General features: G+C 40.8%; 1 protein-coding gene across 3 annotated transcripts in view; it reads left to right on the plus strand.

Moving 5' to 3' along the window:
- Window positions 1–18,158, plus strand: part of ARHGEF37 (Rho guanine nucleotide exchange factor 37) — an 81,501-nt gene extending 63,343 nt beyond the window's left edge. For all 3 annotated transcript variants that reach the window (XM_070739446.1, XM_070739444.1, XM_070739445.1), the window contains exons 12-13: window positions 8,462–8,634; window positions 12,521–18,158. In XM_070739446.1, coding sequence (XP_070595547.1) covers window positions 8,462–8,634; window positions 12,521–12,745 — 398 coding nt within the window. In that variant the 3' untranslated portion in view covers window positions 12,746–18,158. The remainder of the gene's footprint in view (window positions 1–8,461; window positions 8,635–12,520) is intronic.
- Window positions 18,159–19,703: the final 1,545 nt, after the last annotated feature.

Consider the following 19,703-nt stretch of genomic DNA (forward strand, 5'->3'; position numbering starts at 1 on the left):
AGCACCAAGGACCCCTTTCCTTTTTTACCAAGAGTGGTACTGCATTTTTGAGTATTTATTTGTTTGTTTGTTTGATTTGTATGCCACCTCTCTCCACAGACGCACCTTAGTTTTAGTGGAGGGAAAAAGGCCTCTGCCTCCCAGCAATTTGACAAACAGCACAGATGATATACACTCTTTGCTGTGTATTTCCGTGCCTGTGTACCTGACCCATAGAAATAGCAAAGAATTGGAGAAATGTACATTATAGAAGTATATTAATCCCAGAAAGTTTTTTTAAATGTAGTCACGCTAACTCCTCCCACTTATTTAAATAGATCTCCTCCAAACATGACTAAGTCAGGATTTAACTCAGCTGCCTTATCTTAATACTAAAGCAGGACACTGTTACATTTCAGAGTACACTTATACAGATCTTTAAAATTGATGTGGCTTTCTGGAAGTATTCTCTGCTATTTAAAAGATGATACACTACCACCGGGCCTCTTCAGATCAAGCATTTATTTTAAAAAGCTTCTACATTTTGTTAGGTTAATAATAAAGCAGTCTTTAAAAAATGAGTCTAATAATTTCAACATTCTATAGGCATTTATAGTTATTGACTTACCTCCTTGTAGCAAAAAACAAACAGCCAGTTTCAGTACAGTCTGATCCCTCCAGCAATTTGCCTCCGTGCAGCTTTATTTTCACTTTCATTTTAGCAGTGGGCTTGCGGCAACTTCAATCAATCAGCTGAGTGTCGGGAGGCAGATAATCAGTGGCTTGTGCTAAGCAGGCTCAGCTGCTGTTTGCTGCAAGGAGGTAAATTGCTGGCAGGTAGAGACCAAAGAGTGGGGGTGGCTGGGTGGGGCTACATTCGGTGTAAAAGATGCACCCAAAGTCACCCTCTTTTGGGGGCTAAAAAGGTACATCTTATACTCAAAAAAATAGGGTAAATTGGGATGGTCTGATCAGTCTAAAGCCAGTTTAATGTGAGAATGTCACACATTATTCTGTTTTGTGAAATTTGAAAAGTAATGATTTTTTTCCCTTTGTACTTGCCTTAAAAAAACCCTCCCACCATGATGCTTTGAAATATCTATTTCAAAAACCTAAGTAGGATCAAATCTCTGTAATATTTGAATGGGAGATTATCAGGAATTCTCAGCGCTTGTAAAATAAATGATGACATGGTATATGTCATGTTCATCTGGATTTGCCTACTTTAAAAAAACAGCTAAGGACCAGATGGTTTTCACAATGTCCTGATATGTAAAACCATAGAACACAAAGGTGATGCCTTTTCTTTTTCACATGACTGTAGATAGGTGTATCCTGAAATCAGTGAAAGTCAAACTCAATTGAAGGAAGTTGTTTGTTTATAGTCAAAATATTGTGGTATTTGTCTTTTGCATGATGGCTGATTTGTATAGCTGCATTGTAATATATGCTGTTTTAAATATAACCTGGTCTACCTACCTGGTTTATATTTTTTGAATTATATATACTTTAATTGCAACAAGTCCTTAAGCTAGGGGAGGCTAGTATTGTGAAAAGATGCACCTACTGTATAAATTCAAATGATTCCAAAAGGACCATTTCACAAAATACATGCTGGCGCTTAGAACATTTTTTAACAGAAAAAAAGGAGAGAGTAAATTGATCTGGCTGCAGGACAGTCTTTGATGAAGGGCAGCCTTTTGATGAAAAATGAATTTGTGTCTGATATCGCTTACATTTCTACTGCATCAGATAAGAAGCTTAAACCATAACCACAAAAGATTTCATTGAGCCTAATCTGGTGAGCTCCAGATGTGTAGGATTACAATTTCCCAATCTCTGGCTGGTTATCAGGGGAATTATAGTCCATCTGATCTGGAACTCAGCAATTTGGGGAAGATTATTATAGAGTGCTATTTCTCATGTAACATGTGGTCTGATTAGCTAATGTGGATGGGGAAAAAAGGAATTTATAGTCCTTTGGTAGATTTTTTAAAACTTTTCAGTGTTGTAAAGCCATTAATATATTTTTTAAAAATACCACATTTTTAGAGTGTAAGACGCATTGGAGTATAAGACGCACCTTAGTTTTGGGGGAGGAAAATAGGGGAGGAGGAATCTAACTACCAGGTATTCATCTGGCTAATGTCCTTGATCTAGTCAGCTTCAGCATATTATGTTTTCCCATTATTAGGGCTGAAAAAAGTCTTTGGAGGGCGTAGCAATAAAAAGATCCTGAAAGCCAGGAAGATTGTTAGCACCTAATTAGGGCTGGGAATAAACGCTTCGAAAAAGCTACATTCAGAATATAAGACACAGCCAAATTTTCAGTCTCTTTTAAGGGGGAAAAGTTGCATCTTATACGCTGAAAAATACAGTAGTTTAATAGCATTTAGTCTTACCAATAGCATTTATTTATTTATTTTGATTTGATTTGATTGCCGCCCCTCTCCGTAGACTCAGGGCGTCTCACAATAGCAATAAAACAATTCAAGACAAATCTAATAATTTAAAAACATTTTTAAAAACCGTTATTAAAGCAGACATACACACAAACATACCATACATGAATTGTATAGACCCGGGGGAGATGTCTCAATTCCCCCATGTCTGATGACAGAGGTGGGTTTTAAGGAGTTTATGAAAGGCAAGGAGGGTGGGGGCAGTTCTAATCTCAGGGGAGAGCTGGTTCCAGAGGGTCGGAGCCGCCACAGAGAAGGTTCTTCCCCTGGGAGCCACCGCTTCATAGTGCTTTTACAGCCCTCTCTAAGTGATTTACAGAATCAGCATATTGCCCCCAATAGTCTGAGTCCTCATTTTAACCACCTCGAAAGGATGAGCGCTTGGGGTTATTCCAGAGGCACTCGCCCACAGTTCGGCGGAGTCTCTTGCGGAGGCCTGGAACAAGGCTGCAGCGGAGGCTCTTGACCAGATTGCGCCTTTGCGACCTCTCCGTGGCGCTAGACCCCGTAGAGCTCCATGGTTCAATGAGGAGCTCCGGGAGTTGAAACGCCAAAAAAGATGTCTAGAGAAGCGATGGAGAAAGAGTAGGTCTGAATCTGATCGAACACTTGTAAGAGCTTTTATTAAGACTTACAAAGTGGCGCTCAAGGTGGCAAGGTGCGCGTACCATGCCACCTTGATTGCATCAGTGGAATCCCACCCGGCCGCTCTGTTTAGGGTGACCCGCTCCCTTCTTAACCAGGGGGGAGCTGCGGAGCCCTTGCAGAGCAGTGCCGAGGATTTTAACACGTTTTTCGCTGATAAAGTTGCTCAGATCTGGGCCGATCTCGACTCCAATTGTAATACAGAGTCGACTGACAACGAGTCGACTGACAACTGGAGCACGTACTTGTACACCCATCTGGGAAGAGTTTGATCTGGTGACACCTGATGAAGTGGACAAGGCCATTGGAGCTGTGAGTTCCGCCACCTGTCTACTGGATCCGTGTCCCTCCTGGTTGGTCTCGGCCAGCAGGGAGGTGACACGGAGCTGGGCCCAGGAGATTACCAACGCTTTCTTGGGGAGGGGAGTTTTTCCAACACTCTATAAAGAAGCGCTCGTGCGCCCCCTCCTCAAGAAGCCTTCCCTGGACCCAGCCGTACTTAACAACTATCGTCCAGTCTCCAACCTTCCTTTTATGGGGAAGGTTGTCGAGAAGGTGGTGGCACTCCAGCTCCAGCGGTCCTTGGAAGAAGCCGATTATCTAGGTCCCCAGCAGTCGGGTTTCAGGCCCGGTTACAGCACGGAAACCGCTTTGGTCACGTTGATGGATGATCTCTGGCGGGCCCGGGACAGGGGTTTATCCTCTGTCCTGGTGCTCCTCGATCTCTCAGCGGCTTTTGATACCATCGACCATGGTATCCTTCTGCACCGGTTGGAGGGGTTGGGGATGGGAGGCACTGTTCTTCAGTGGTTCTCCTCCTAACTCTCTGGCCGGTCGCAGTCGGTGTTAGTGGGGGGTCAGAGGTCGGCTCCGAGATCTCTCCCTTGTGGGGTGCCTCAGGGGTCGGTCCTCTCCCCCTTGCTATTTAACATCTACATGAAACCGCTGGGTGAGATCATCCAAGGACATGGGGTGAGGTATCATCAATATGCCGATGATACCCAGCTTTACATCTCCACCCCATGCCCAGTCAACGAAGCGGTGGAAGTGATGTGCCGGTGCCTGGAGGCTGTTGGGGCCTGGATGGGTGTCAACGGACTCAAGCTCAACCCGGATAAGACGGAGTGGCTGTGGGTTTTGCCTCCCAAGGGCAATTCCATCTGTCCGTCCATTACCCTGGGGGGAGAATTACTGACCCCCTCAGAGAGGGTCCGCAACTTGGGCGTCCTCCTCGATCCACAGCTCACATTAGAAAACCATCTCTCAGCTGTGGCTAGAGGGGCGTTTGCCCAGGTTCGCCTGGTGCACCAGTTGCGGCTTTATCTGGACCGGGACTCATTGCTCACAGTCACTCATGCCCTCATCACCTCGAGGTTCGACTACTGTAATGCTCTCTATATGGGGCTACCTTTGAAAAGTGTTCGGAAACTTCAGATCGTGCAGAATGCAGCTGCGAGAGCAGTCATGGGCTTACCCAGGTATGCCCATGTTTCACCATCACTCCGCAGTCTGCATTGGCTGCCGATCAGTTTCCGGTCACAATTCAAAGTGTTGGTTATGACCTTTAAAGCCCTTCATGGCATCGGACCAGAATATCTCCGAGACCGCCTCCTGCCGCACGAATCCCAGTGACCGATTAGGTCCCACAGAGTGGGCCTTCTCCGGGTCCCGTCAACTAAACAATGTCGGTTGGCGGGCCCCAGGGGAAGAGCCTTCTCTGTGGCGGCACCGGCTCTCTGGAACCAACTCCCCCCGGAGATCAGAACTGCCCCTACTCTTCCTGCCTTCCGTAAACTCCTCAAAACCCACCTTTGCCGTCAGGCATGGGGAAATTAAACATCTCCCCCTGGGCACGTTTAATTTATACATGGTATGCTTGTGTGTGTGTCTGTTAGTATATGGGGTTTTTTAAATCTTTAAATATGTTAATTAATTGGATTATTTATGATTTGTTTTCACTTGTTGTGAGCCGCCATGAGTCTTCGGAGAGGGGCGGCATACAAATCCAAATAATAAATAAATAAAATAAATGAAAAGCTGAATCAATCTTGAACAGGTGGTGAGATTTGAACTGCTGAACTACAGCTAGCCGTTAGCTGAAGTAGCCTGCAGTGCTGTACTCTAACCACTGTGTCATCCTGGCTCTTTAATGAAGGTACATCCAACATTTTGTCATTCTTCTAGTTGAGAGTGCTTACCACTGAACAGTGGGTTTTATATGCCTTTCAGTATTTGAGTGAACTGAAATACTAGTCACTGAACATCTTGGAGATCAAGAACTGATCACTGCGGAAACCAGAGTATTTGAAGGACCTTTACTTTGATTCAGATCAGTGATAAATTCTAAATCCCATCACTACCGGTTCGCATGCATGCTCATGAGCATGACACTTCTGCACATGCCCAGAAGCGTCCGGGGAGGGTGGGCAGAGCTTCCTGCCACCACCATCACTCTGGTTTGTAGAACCGTACCATACCGGTAGCAACCTACCGCTGATTCAGATAGTTTTATTTTATTCAGTCACATTTTATTAGTTCCCATTGAGAATATAATTCCTAGCTAGTTGCATTTTATTAATTCCTAGCTAGTTGCATTTTATTAATTAATGACGAGTTGATCCCCCACCCCCACCTCTTGGGAAAGTTTCCCATGATTTGTCTTAACAACTGGATGGTGGTGGTGGGGAAAGGTATTTTTGTATACTTGCTAAATGTTGTAATGAAAGAGAGATTTGCTTACTCTCTGAACAGTGAAAATCAAATATTGGGAGGAAAACTAGAGCAGTGGTAGGATAGCTGGACTAGGATAGTATCCTAGGAGTTGTAATTTCCCCTACCAGATTTTGCATGAATTAGGTAACTGCAAAATATAGGAGATATATCTTATTGCAACAATTGTACCATAGTCCTATTAGGCAGAAAATGAGACAGCCTTTGTCCAAATTGCAGGGCTGGGAAGTGTTCTGTCTGGGTTCCCCCAGACCTCAACACCAACTGGAAAAAACAGCCAGACACTCTGGTAAAAGCCAAAAGTATTTTATAACTGGAAAAAATAAGCACAGAGGAAAACCTGTTCTTTCCAACAGACAGGATATAATATGGTACAGCAGGGTCCTGATGTCCAGACAATACAGCAAGCTTCTTGCTGGCACACCCCCCCAAGGTTTCAATAGTCAAAAGGCACAAACCAGGATTCCAAGACACCAAAGTTCACAGTCAGGTCCCACGACTCTCAAAGATAAAACTCCACAAGCCAGGAAGGGTGGGTCTGCCTTTTAGCCTTTCCCAAGAGCACCACACCCAAACCCAGCTGCTGCCACTTTAATGCTTAAAGTATTTAGCCAATTGACTCCGTCTCTGATTAGCTCTCCGTTGTCGCAGATCAATTATGGCTTGTGCACTTTCCTCTAAGGAATCCAGGCTGCTTGCTGAGGAGAGCTCCCCCTGGTGGGACTCTGGCTGTCCTCCCTCTTCTTCAGCCTGGGATTCCTCCTCGTCTGTCTGCACCTCCTGTTCCTCAGCCTCTCCCTCTGAGCTGGAAACCGACAGAAGGTCAGCCGTTCCCGGAGGGGCCTCAGACGGAACCACAACAGGAAGTAGTTACAGAGAGGGTGGTGGTGAAGGAATAGAATTATTTTCAGCAATCAGAACTAGCTAAACTATAAGTTGCCTGCCCTGTTGTGTCCAGAGGACAGTTAGGCCTTGTACCCGCAGCAAGGATTCAACATGTCCCATGGTTGAACTTTGCCTAAAGCTGGAGCAGAAGTCCAAATTGTCCTTTATTTCTTCTCTCGCATTCTTTTATACTGACTTTTCCATATGTGTCTGCCTTCATATTGCAATTAGTTCCTTTCCTCTCTTTTTTCTTGACCTTTCTTTTCCTATATTAAACACTCCTTCCTCTATATTTTCTCTACAGTGTATTTTTTCCAGGTCTAATCCTATAGCTCTATCTCCCCTTCTTGTCTCCATTCATCATATTTGTGTTAATTTTGGTCGTCTTTCCCACTCATCTTATTTCCTTTCTGTAATATAACATAACATCATAATAATACTAATGTAATAATGTAATAATAATATAGCATAGCAAGGCATAGCAAGGCATAATATGGCATAGAAAGGCATAGCACAGCATAGCATAACAACATCATGCAACGTAACACAACACAACACAACGTAACGTAGCGTAACCTAACCTAACCTAACATAACCTAACCTAACCTAACCTAACCTAACCTAACATAACATAACATAACATAAAAATATTATAGTTCAAGAGCCATAGTTGCACAGTGGTTAGGATGCAGTACTACAGGTTAATTCTACCAACTGCAGCAGTTCAATTCTGAGCAGCTCAAGGTTGACTCAGCCTTCCATCCTTCAGAGGTTGGTAAAATGGGGATCCAGATTGTTGAGAGCAATATGCTGACTCTGCAAATCAATTACAATGTGTTGTAAAGCATTGTGAAGTCTAAGTGCTATTGCTAACTGCAATGATTAAGTTTAAAGACACAAATAAGTATATAGTATAATAAAAAGGATTAGTATAAAATAAAACATTTTGAGATAAATAAGTTGATAGATATTACATTAAGCATTTAAAAACACCAACTCCCCCCAGAGATCAGAATTTCCCCCACCCTCCTCGCCTTTCATAATCTCCTTAAAACCCACCTCTGTCGTCAGGCATGGGGGAATTGAGATATACCTTCCCCCTAGGCCTATACAATTTATGCATGGTATGTTTGTGTGTATGCTTGGTTTTTAATAAGGGCTTTTAGTAATTTAAATATTAGATTTGTTTTATGCTGTTTCTTATTATTGTTGATAGTTGCCCCGATTCTATGGAGAGGGGCGGCATACAAACAAACAAACAAACAAACAAACAAACAAATACATACATACATACATACACACACACACACACACATACATATATACATACATACATATCAGTAAAAACCTTACTTATATAGCCATAGTTAAAAGTTTAGCCATAGTCGCTGTAACATTAGGATTTTTATATGAATGTAAAATTTTAATGTGTTCAGAAATACAGTATCTCCTCCTGGCCTTGAATTTAAAAGAGGACAGATTACATTCTGCTAAAAACTCTTGTGAAAATCACATCATTTCATTAGTATACCCCACACATCCTCTCTTCTTTCCTACAATAAATGTTGCCTTTTTGTCCATTCCTTTTTATATCAATCGCTATTTCTACAACATTATTTTCCAATTATGTCGAGTTCGTGCCACTTTCATTAGAGTTGCAATAAAGCCATCTGCTAGCTGATAAACAATAATGCAACATTCTGCTTCTTGTCAGCAGTCTAGCCTTCAACCTGACCCTACCTTTGTTATGTACCATGCAGGTCCAAGAGGCTACGTTTCACCTGGAAAGCTCCAACAGTACCATTACACCTCCAACTCAAAGCCCAGAACATTGACGTTGCCCCAGGGTGATACTGCTGGGAAAATGCATCCTACTTACAACTCCCCCCAAACTCACAATCCCCCAGTGTACTTCACAGCTCCAGTTTTACAGGTGAGTAAAGTACAAACTTTTCAGACACTCCTGTCTTTGTCTTTCTTATTACTTTGATTTTCAAGGACAATAGTAGGGTTGTAAATTTATGACTGGAGACTGGCAGCTGATGGCATTTCCTGTCCTGTTATGCTGATTTATATTTTAACAGGGCCATTTCAGGATGCAAAATTGGGCATATCTCTCAAGTGATTCCCCCTCCCTCCCACACACACCCTAGGTAGAAACAGGATCTCAAATGGATTTAAATATGGAATAGCCCAGATATGTTGACTCACCCTTGAGACATTTATAAAGTGAGTGTGGGAAGATTTGGGAACTGTCAAGGTGTTGCTCAAATAAAAATATATACCTGTAGCGAGCAATGAAAACCAAAACAAAGATTGATAAGGAGTCGCAGCCACAGGAAGGATTAGTTTATATGATTATGTCTAACAATACATAAAATCACAAAAGGCAGCCAGCTAGGTTTGGACATTCATTTGCTGTTTGTTTAGGAGCTAAAAGGACTATGAAAAGTTTAGACTGCATGAATTCCAAATGAAAACTATTCACTACCATGACTAAAATCATTTCTGTCTCATAACTAAAATCTGAACTGGAAAAGATCTAGAAAACGTATATCCTCTAAGATCTTTTGTGTGATGTTTCCCTGATTACCCACCATCTTTCAACTATATTCTTTAAAACAGGGACATTGAGTTCCAGGCAAAATTAATTAAACATAGCCACACCAAGCCCCTCCTTTTTCCCCTGACCTTTATTATGTTTATGTTAAGTCGGACTGAGTGTATACTTATTTATTTATTTGTTTGTTTATTTGTTTGTTTGTTTGTTTATTTATTTACTTACTAACTTACTTACTTACTTACTTACTTACTTACTTACTTACTTACTTACTTACTTACTTACTTACTTACTTACTTACTTACATATTTATTTATTGGATTTGTATGCCGCCCCTCTCTGTGGACTCGGGGCGGCTAACAACAGTGGTAAAAACAGCATGTGACAATCCAATACTAAAACAGCTAAAAACCCTTGTTATAAAACCAATCATACATACAAACATACCATGCATAAATTGTAGAAGCCTAGGGGGAAAGAATATCTCAGTTCCCCCATGCCTGATGGCAGAGGTGGGTTTTAAGGAGCTTATGAAAGGCATAGAGGGTGGGGGCTATTCTAATCTCTGAGGGGAGTTGGTTCCAGAGGGCTGGGGCCGCCACAGAGAAGGCTCTTCCCCTGAGTCCCGCCAAACAACATTGTGGGACCTAACTGTTCGCTGGGATTCGTGCGGCAGAAGGCGTATGATTGTGTAACAGATAAGTTTTTATAACAATGTATTTTAAAATTAGTTTTTAAAAGTTTTTAACAATAGATTTGTATTTATATTGTATTGCTGTTATGTTGTGAGCCGCCCTGAGTCTTCAGAGAGGTGGCATGTAAATCTAAATTCTTATTCTTATTCTTTTATTCTTATTCTTATTCTTATTCTTATTCTTATTCTTATTCTTATTCTTATTCTTATTCTTATTCTTATTTTTATTCTTATTCTTATTCTTATTCTTATTCTTATTCTTATTCTTATTCTTATTCTTATTCTTATTCTTATTCTTATTCTTATTCTTATTCTTATTCTTATTCTTATTCTTATTCTTATTCTTATTCTTATTCTTATTCTTATTCTTATTCTTATTCTTATTCTTATTCTTATTCTTATTCTTATTCTTATTCTTATTCTACCCAGGAATGGCCGCTTCTTTCAAAGTAAGATGGCATTCTTTCCTTCCTTGGATAAACACTGAACACTATCCATGTCCTGCCCAGCTATTTGAAAGAGCAAAGAAAGGCTGGAATTCAAATCATAACTGGAAACATTAAAATTACTGAAAGCCCTATCAAGTAAAATTGTGGGGCACACCCCCTAAATGCCATCTAGATACCTTGTGGGATGGGGTGGATGGCTCTAACCAATCCACGTGTCCAAAGGGACAGCTGTTGATGCTTTCCCTCCGATTCCCACAGCTTCACCAGCCTCTTCTGTGGCAGCCCTAAAGATGCCAGGAGAAAATGGCTCCAGGGCTAATACAAGCTGCATTTCGGCAAAAAAAAAAAAAAAATTCCCTCTCCAATCACAGTACAATAAAAATTAAAACAACAACATCAATTTCAGGAAGTTATAGAATACAATGCTACCACCTTCACTTTTGACATCTGAATAAAAATAGCGGCCCAATTTTTTAATGCTATAGAAATACACTGTTAGCTAAGACCCCATTTAAGCTGTTCTGAATTCTAGTATCTCACACGGAAAAGGCTGAAATATTTCAAATCTCTCCTAATCGCTTCCATATCAATTTTAATATATAATTTATTTATTTATTTATTTATTTTATTTATTTATTCGATTTTTATGCCACCCTTCTCTTTAGACTCAGGGTGGCTTACAACATGTTAGCAATAGCACTTTTTTAACAGAGCTAGGCTATTGCCCCCACAATCAGGGTCAATACTCAATAATAATCAATACCCTTTACAAATAGTTAATGCCTATTAATAAAATACCCTTAAAAAAGCATTTGAAAAATTCTTACAGTAGCGTAGTCAAAGGGGAAAAAATAAACCCAATAATATCACCAAATGTTGCCTAATTAATCCAATTACCAACGCAATTTCTAATTGCTTTACATAAAAAATTAAAAATAAAAAGGAAAGAATCAAAATAAAATTAAATCTATAAAATCTATAAAAAATAAACTGAAATTAAGTCTCTAAAGAAATTAAGAAATAAATTTCAAGGTTCAAACACTCTGGACATTTACTTCATGCCTCTGACTGTTCCGCATTCCTCACACAAATTCAACAAGGTTACATATACCCATATACTGTAGAGCAGTGTTTCCCAACCTTGGCAACTTGAAGATATCTGGACTTCAACTCCCATAATTCTGGGAGTTGAAGTCCAGATATCTTCAAGTTGCTAAGGTTGGGAAACACTGCTGTAGAGCATTAGAAAGCCATAGAGGCAACAAAATTCATCTAACAATGCCCAGGAGAAACCGGGTTCTTTATATATGTTAGGCTCTTTCTTTTTCCTTTTTGTTTCACTATTTTTGGTTTTTGGTTTTGAAATATTCTGCTTCTTTTCTCTTATTTACAAGTATGGCTTTCTCTGGTATAAAAACAAAAGATTTCTGCCTCACCAGCTTCAAACATACCACTTTCTGCAGGCTGGCAATTGACAATCAAATGTTCTCGTTTCTTTGGACTAGTAGCTCATTGATGTCCTGTACAACACAACAAATTTATTTGTATTTGTATTTATTAGATTTGTATGCCACCCCTCTCCAAAGACTCGGGGTGGCTAACAACAATATAAAAAGACAATGTAAACAAATCTAATATTAAAACAGTCTAAAAACCCCAATTTAAAGAACCACTCATACATACAAGCATACCATGTATAAATTCTATAAGCCTAGGGGGAAGGGAAATTTCAATTCCCCCATGCCTGACGACAGAGGTGGGTTTTAAGGAGCTTGCGAAAGGCAAGGAGGGTGGGGGCAACTCTGATATCTGGGGGGAGCTGGTTCCAGAGGGTCGGGGCCGCCACAGAGAAGGCTCTTCTCCTGGGTCCCGCCAAACGACATTTGTGCCCTATATAATCCAACAAATTTAGATAGCTGTTCTGTCTCTGCCATGGCTACTTGTTATAAATTTGAGAATAAATTTCTACTTCTTCAGGATGTTTGCAGAAAGGCATCCGAGAAAGTTGCTTTGCCTATATGGGTAGGACTGAGCTTGCCATGTTTACTTAATTTTTTGGTCTCATATCCTGTATTATAATTATCAAAATCATATCCAGTGTTTCTGTTTTTCTTAGGTAAGCGCTGCTTATCCCTTCACAGCCAGGAGCAGCCAGGAAGTCAGTCTACAAGCAGGACAATCAGTGACTGTGCTGGAACCCCATGATAAAAAGGGAAGCAACGAATGGTTCTTAGTGGAAGTGAATGGACAGAGGGGCTACGTGCCTTCTAACCATCTGGCCGTGTTAACCCCACAACCACCTGGATGGGTCTCACCTGTTTGGCAATTTCCGGCTCAGTAAATGCAACTGTTAAGAGACGCTTGGTTTAGAAGTCGGCTATATTTTCATTGCCTCTCTTTTTCCCTTTCTTTCGTGACATTCAATGGACAAAGAAGCTGACAACAAGGCCAGGGCACCTCTGGAATATTGTGAGTTTCAGTTTCAGAAATTCAGAATGAATTTGTGCCATATTTATTGAAAAAAATGAAGGAATGTAGGTGCATAAGCTACTTATAATTGTGATGGTATTTCTTAATCTAAATCTGACAAGGGATATTCTAAATATTGGAAAAGAAGGGTTCTTATAATAATCTAGAATAATTTCTGTACCATTCGCATTACAAATAGTCCTCATTCAGTGATCTCATTTGGGACCCACCACTCAGTCATTAAATGATGTGTTTGCTAGGTGAACCCAGAACTGGGCTTACAATCTTAATTCAGCTTTCATTGGCTTTACAAACTTGTAAATATTGCAAAGCTACTTTTACATTACCGTCGTAACTATGAATTGTTGCTAAATGAGACAGTCACTAAAGGAGGACTACCTGTATTGGATCGATGCATGGTCTCAAACCAAAGATTTCTGTAGGACACCTAAGTGTAACTGTGCTTAGTGCAATAAGGGCTTAGAAGGGGGATGTGTCTCTTCATAACTCATTCCAGAACACCCATCTCAATCAGTTAGCAACCCATCATGACAAAGAAGCTCTTGAGCCATAGGCTAGTTGAAGCCCCATTCTTCTTTCACTGATATAATGTCCTTTATGATAGTGAAGAAACAGCTAAAGGAACCAGCTCAGCATTTTCCAATCATCTATGGTACAACTCCAAAATTACTATTTTAAAGCCAGTTGTTCTCTTCAGTATTATATCAGTGTTAATAATCCTAACAAGATGGCTGTGATATGTTATAGTGGGTAAAGCAGTGATGGGCTACCAAAATTTTTACTACCACACTGTGGGCGTGGCTTATGCATTTTGTTTCAACATATTTCAGTGCAAATTGGGTGCTCTGGGGTGGAGCTCCAAATTTTGCTACCGGAACTGCGTTCCTGACCGTTCCCGTAGAAACCATCATTGGGGTAAAGTATTTGACTAAGAACAGGGAGAAACTGGTTTTGAGTTTACCCTCAACCATGGAAACTCAGTGTTCTGTCTGGGTACCCCCAGACTTCAACACCAACTGGAAAAAGCAGCCAGACACGCTGGTAAAAGCAAAAGCACTTTATAGTTTGAAAAATAAACACAGAGAAAAACCTGTTCTTCCCAACAGGCAGGCTATGAGGCTTCACAGCAAAGTCCTGACGGCCAGACAATACAGCAGACTTCTTGCTGGCACACACACCACTGTAGAGAATAAGCCCCCACGTCTTTTTCCCCAAGGTTTCAGCCTTCAAGGCCACAAGTCAGAATCAGAGACGCCAAAGATCACAGCCAGGTCCCAGGACTCCCAAAGATAATACTCCACAAGACAGGAAGGGTGGGTCTGCCTTTTCAGCCTTTCTGGGGAGAACCACACCCAAACCCAGCTGTTACCTATTTAGGACTGGAAGTACCTGGCTAATTGTCCCCTTCGTTGTTCTGCTCTTCTCTGCCTGTGATCGATGATGGCTTGTGCATTTTCATCTAAGGACTCCAGGCTGCTTGCTGGGGAGAGCTCCACCTCGGGGGACTCTGGCTGTTCTCCCTCTCCCTCGGCCTGATATTCCTCCTCCCCTTCTGCCTGGGCCTCCTCCTCCTCCTCCTGTTCCTCATCCTCCCCCTCTGAGCAGGGAGCCGGCAGAGGTTCAGCCGTTCCCTGAGGAGCCTCAGACGGAATCACAACACTCAGGGATTGATTTTTAGCCAGTTATCCTCTTATATCCAACTCACCTTGCAGGGTTTATGCCAGTGATGGCAAACCTTTTTTTCCTTGGGTACCGAAAGAGTGTGTGTGCACACTATTGTGAATGTGCGAGTGCCCACACCTATAATTGAATGCCTGGAAAGGGCAAAAACAACTTCCCCCACCCCCCCGGAGGCCCTCTGTTTCCCAACTTCGGGTGGGCCCAGTAGGCTCGTGTTTTGCCCTCCTCAGGCTCCAAAGTCTTCCCTGGAGCCGGGGGAGGGTAAAAATGCCCTCCCCATCCCCTCAGAGGCTCTCTGGAAGCCAAAAATGCCCTCCCAGAGCCTTTGAGGGGACCAAAAATCCCTGGGCGACAAACATGTTTCACGTTGGAGCTGAGCTAGGACAACGGCTCGCATGCCAGCAGATATGGCTCTGCATGCCACTTCTGGCACCCGTGCCATAGGCTCACCATCACTGGTTTATGGTACTGGGGGGGGGGAGAACAGTGCTATTTAAGCCATATTTAGTTCCAAAAAAAAGGTAGTATAAAACTCTAAAATAAATATTAACTTTAAGTGGCCTTTATTGAGGGATACAATGCCTATTCTCATTATTGGAGAGAATGATTGTGGATTGTTCCTGGTTCAGCCTGGTTCTCAGAACCAGTAGCACCAGAGATGGGAGACTCCATCCATCCACCCAGGACACTCTGCCCATCCACCTATGAGGCACTGCCCATCTGACCAGGACACTGCCCACTCAACCCATCCGCCTAGGATGCTTCTGTGCACAAATGAGCATGCATGTGAATCGGTAGTAAAGGGTTTTAGAACCCACTACTAGAATGAACCCTAGTGGCGCAGTGGTTAAAGTGCAGTATTGCGGGCAAATTCTGCCCACAGCCTGGAGTTTGATCCTGATGGGGCTCAAGGTTGACTTAACTTTACAAGGTTGGTAAAATGAGGACCCAGATTGTTGGGGTCATTGTGCAAATAATGTTTCTACCTTGTAAACTGCCCAGAAAGTACTGTAAATTATGGGGTAGTATATAAGCCTATAAGCTCTTGCTGTGTCAGTTAAGTAATGGTTAGGAAACTCTAGAAGATGCTATATCTTAGTGGAGATTCCACCATATGAAGTATTGAACATTGCTCTAACATGCATTATGCTTGTATGTATGATTGGTTCTTTAAATTGGGGTTTTTAAGATTATTTTTAATATTAGATTTGTTTGCATTGTCTTTTTTATTGTTGTTAGCCACCCCGAGTCTTCGGAGAGGGGCGGCATACAAATCTAATAAATACAAATACAAATAAATACAAATTATGAAAAAAATGGAACCATGATCAACTAAAATAATATTGGAGAGCAAAGAAAAATGGAAAGAGTTATCTCTTAGCATGAAGTTGTTATCAACTTTCAGGTAGAAATATGGAATGACAAAATATTGCTAGAACTGTGAAAGAAGTAAACTGAATTAAGAAAACTTGTTTGTGCATACAAATTTAGAAAACTAAATTTGTATGCACAAACAATATATGATTTGTCTTTACTTTTCTCCAAAAAGAGGAAGAAAATATGCATATAAAAATAATCTGAGGCCCTTCTAAAGACAACGAAAATGATGGGGTACACTGAAGGGTGTATTGTTTCATGAGGTGAAAATTAATTTTTGCAATTTTTTTTCAGTGAGGGGTTCTAAGCAAGAATTAAAATTTGCTGTTACTTTTGCAATTGCACAACACTTCTCTTGGTATGGTAAATCATATACCCTACAAATATTGTTAACTTTATTCAACTACACCTTTTGCTACAAAAATTAAAGGTTTTTTTCCTGGATGAATCTTATGTAGCTAAGCAAAAAAAAAATCCATACAATCATAAACTGACAGCAGAAAGCAATTATTTGAGTTACAAAAATATTTAAGCGGGTTTCATCAAGTCTTGTGTTGATTCATTCTTCGACATCAGCTGCCATGTTTCTTGGCTTCTGATATAACCCTCACATTTCTCATGAGTATACCACTCTGCTTTCTGCTTCTGTGAGCATAAAAGGGCCACTGGGGTACTTCCATGGGTTCGTCAATGAACTTCTTTATTTTCCATTGTAAACAGTTTGCATGTCAAAGGTGGCTCATATACACCTTCAGACCACTCAATCAGCTCCAGTAGAGTTAGATGGTCTGGCTTGACCTCTATCAAGTGCACGACACCACCTTCACAGCCAGTATTAACATTTGTAGAATCTCCTCCAATGGCCTTCAAGCTTTTGTCAATGCCTTTCTTCTTCATGAAATGAACCAGATTATCTGGAATCACTTGAGCCTGTGTCTGGATTGAAATGATAAAGAGATCTTCCACCCGGCTCACCGCACACAGAATAATGTTCTTTGATGGCCCTGGAGAATTGTTGGTTTGAATTGTTTCCTGGGGAATTGCTGGTCTGAAAAGTTATGGTATTTATGTAGTTGTTTACCAAGCGCATCTAAGTTGTATTAAAGTAACCAGAATATCTTCACAATCCCCAAGGCGCATCCCAATCTTTGAGGTCTCTGAATGTTTGGAAATTGAAAACTGAACAATTTTGACATGCCCTAATTAATATACAGAAACTTATTATCAATGAATCTTTCTTATTAAAATATTCCCTCCTCCTTCAAAAAAATTTACTCTAAAAATAAGGAGAAAAATTGCAGCTCCAGAGATTGATTTCCAGTGAAATCAGAATGTACAATAAAGGAGACTTGCGTCTGTGAGATTAACTTGAGCCATAATGCAATTTTTCACTGCCCTCCATCAGAGACTAGGCTTATCTTCCTACTCCATGTACCTGTAATCACATCAAATTACTTTTGGAATCAGCAAAGAAAACAATGCATAAACTTATCTGAAAGCTCAGGATGATGTGAAACATTCAACGTTTTAATGCTTCTGGGTGCAACTGATAAGACAGCTTGCAGTGTTTTTAAAATGTAACTAGATCTTTTCAAGTATGGCTCCTGAAAAATGCATGGGGATTGCTCTTTGACATACAACATTTTACATATGATGGAGAATAAAATGAACTTTATGTTTTAACTGATTCTTAACACAACCCATGTGTTTCTAGACGTTGTCATTGTACAACCCAATGCAGATGCAGTAGACTCTTCGTAATGCGAGAGGTTTGTAGGATAAAGAAGAAGCAACCTTATAACCCAAATCCCCTTTCCTTGTTTTTTAAATACTGTTGTATTTAAATCTTCTAAATAGCTGCTGCTTTGTTTGTCAACTATGCAACAAGTAAGATTGTTTGGGCCAGTTAATAACCTGAACTGATTTTGTGGCAATATAACTTGTACATTACAGTTGATGTGCTTACATGGGTGAGAAATGACCTTTTATACATCTCGTAATCTGTGGAAACTTCCTATGGTATTGTTAGATTCATTTACTACCCAAAACCAACTGTCTGAACTGCTGTGAACTTTGTCTTAAGGCCCAAAAATTGAACACTAAAAAGAATGAGACCAGAAATTTCAGGCTCTTTATATTTATATTAATGATATATTTGCATTACATTAACTGTGAAAGAAATAAACAGTATTGATTCTCTGCTTAAAGATGTCTTCTTATTTTCTGTTGTTATGTAGCTCTTCTACCACCAGATGGCTTACTTCCCCCATTTGTCTTAAGTCTTAAGCATACCAGGCAACATTGGAACTGGCAATCTATTGCTTTATGTTTCAAATAGAAAGGACTAGATTGTTGGCATTAAAAGCAACAGTTAATAATAATAATAATTTAATAGATTTGTATGCCGCCCCTCTCTGAAGACTCGTAATATTTACTGCCTTATTTCCCAATGCTCGCCTTGATGACGAATTGTTCTAGTACATTGCTTTTCAGAATAGTTTGAACAAGGGGTGGGTTCCTCCCAGTTTGGACTGGTTTGCCCGAACTGATAGCAACCCTCTGATGATGTCACAATGATGTCACCAAACTGGATTGGTCGGTGCTGGTCCATGGGTGCTGCAATCTTTTTTAAAAAAATTAAAAATATTTTCAGATATTTTGGGGGGATTTTTTTCTTCTGCACATGTGCAGAAGCTGGAAATCTGGCATTACACTTGCGCCACCATTTTGTTTTGGGTGCGTTTTTAAAAAAAAATAAATTGGGCATTTCTTCTCACCAAAGGCCATGTATTTGCCAAAGCTGTGTATCACCGGAGAGACCATGCTGGATCTGCATATAAAACAGATTGTCCTGAACTGCCTTTAGACAGTATTATAATAAGGGAAGGTGGAGTTCCCTGATGCAAATGCAAATCTAGGAGGCTTTATACCATGGCAAGATTCAGATCAGGACAGCCTGCCCCTTTCAACTGCCAGCCTGAATGATGAGTTGACATTTGTGACATACTTGATATTATATGCCAGTTTCAAGGATAAGTCTACTGCTCCCAATGTCAAAAAGATACTTGGGCCCTGGTTTGACTGGCATGTGCAATTCTGAGGCCTGTGGCAGTCAACGGTAGGCCTGCCAAAGTGTAAGTGACACCAGAATCTCATATTTGTTTCAATACAGAGGCAGCTAAGAAAGGGTCAAAGTTATTCTGACCATTAGTCACTATGGACGATTTGCATCCAGATCTCTTGCACCTGCACATAGAAACATAGAAATATAGAAGACTGACGGCAGAAAAAGACCTCATGGTCCATCTAGTCTGCCCTTATACTATTTCCTGTATTTTATCTTAGGATGGATATATGTTTATCCCAGGCATGTTAAATTCAGTTACTGTGGATTTATCAACCACGTCTGCTGGAAGTTTGTTCCAAGGATCTACTACTCTTTCAGTAAAATAATATTTTCTCATGTTGCTTTTGATCTTTCCCCCTACTAACTTCAGATTGTGTCCCCTTGTTCTTGTGTTCACTTTCCTATTAAAAACACTTCCCTCCTGAACCTTATTTAACCCTTTAACATATTTAAATGTTTCGATCATGTCCCCCTTTTCCTTCTGTCCTCCAAACTATACAGATTGAGTTCATCAAGTCTTTCCTGATAAGTTTTATGCTTAAGTTTTATGCTCACACATGTACATTTACACACACACACACACACACAGAGAGAGAGAGAGAGAGAGAGAGAGAGAGAGAGATGT

Source organism: Erythrolamprus reginae, chromosome 2 (assembly GCF_031021105.1).
Source record: "Erythrolamprus reginae isolate rEryReg1 chromosome 2, rEryReg1.hap1, whole genome shotgun sequence".
Taxonomy (NCBI): Eukaryota; Metazoa; Chordata; class Lepidosauria; order Squamata; family Dipsadidae; genus Erythrolamprus; species Erythrolamprus reginae.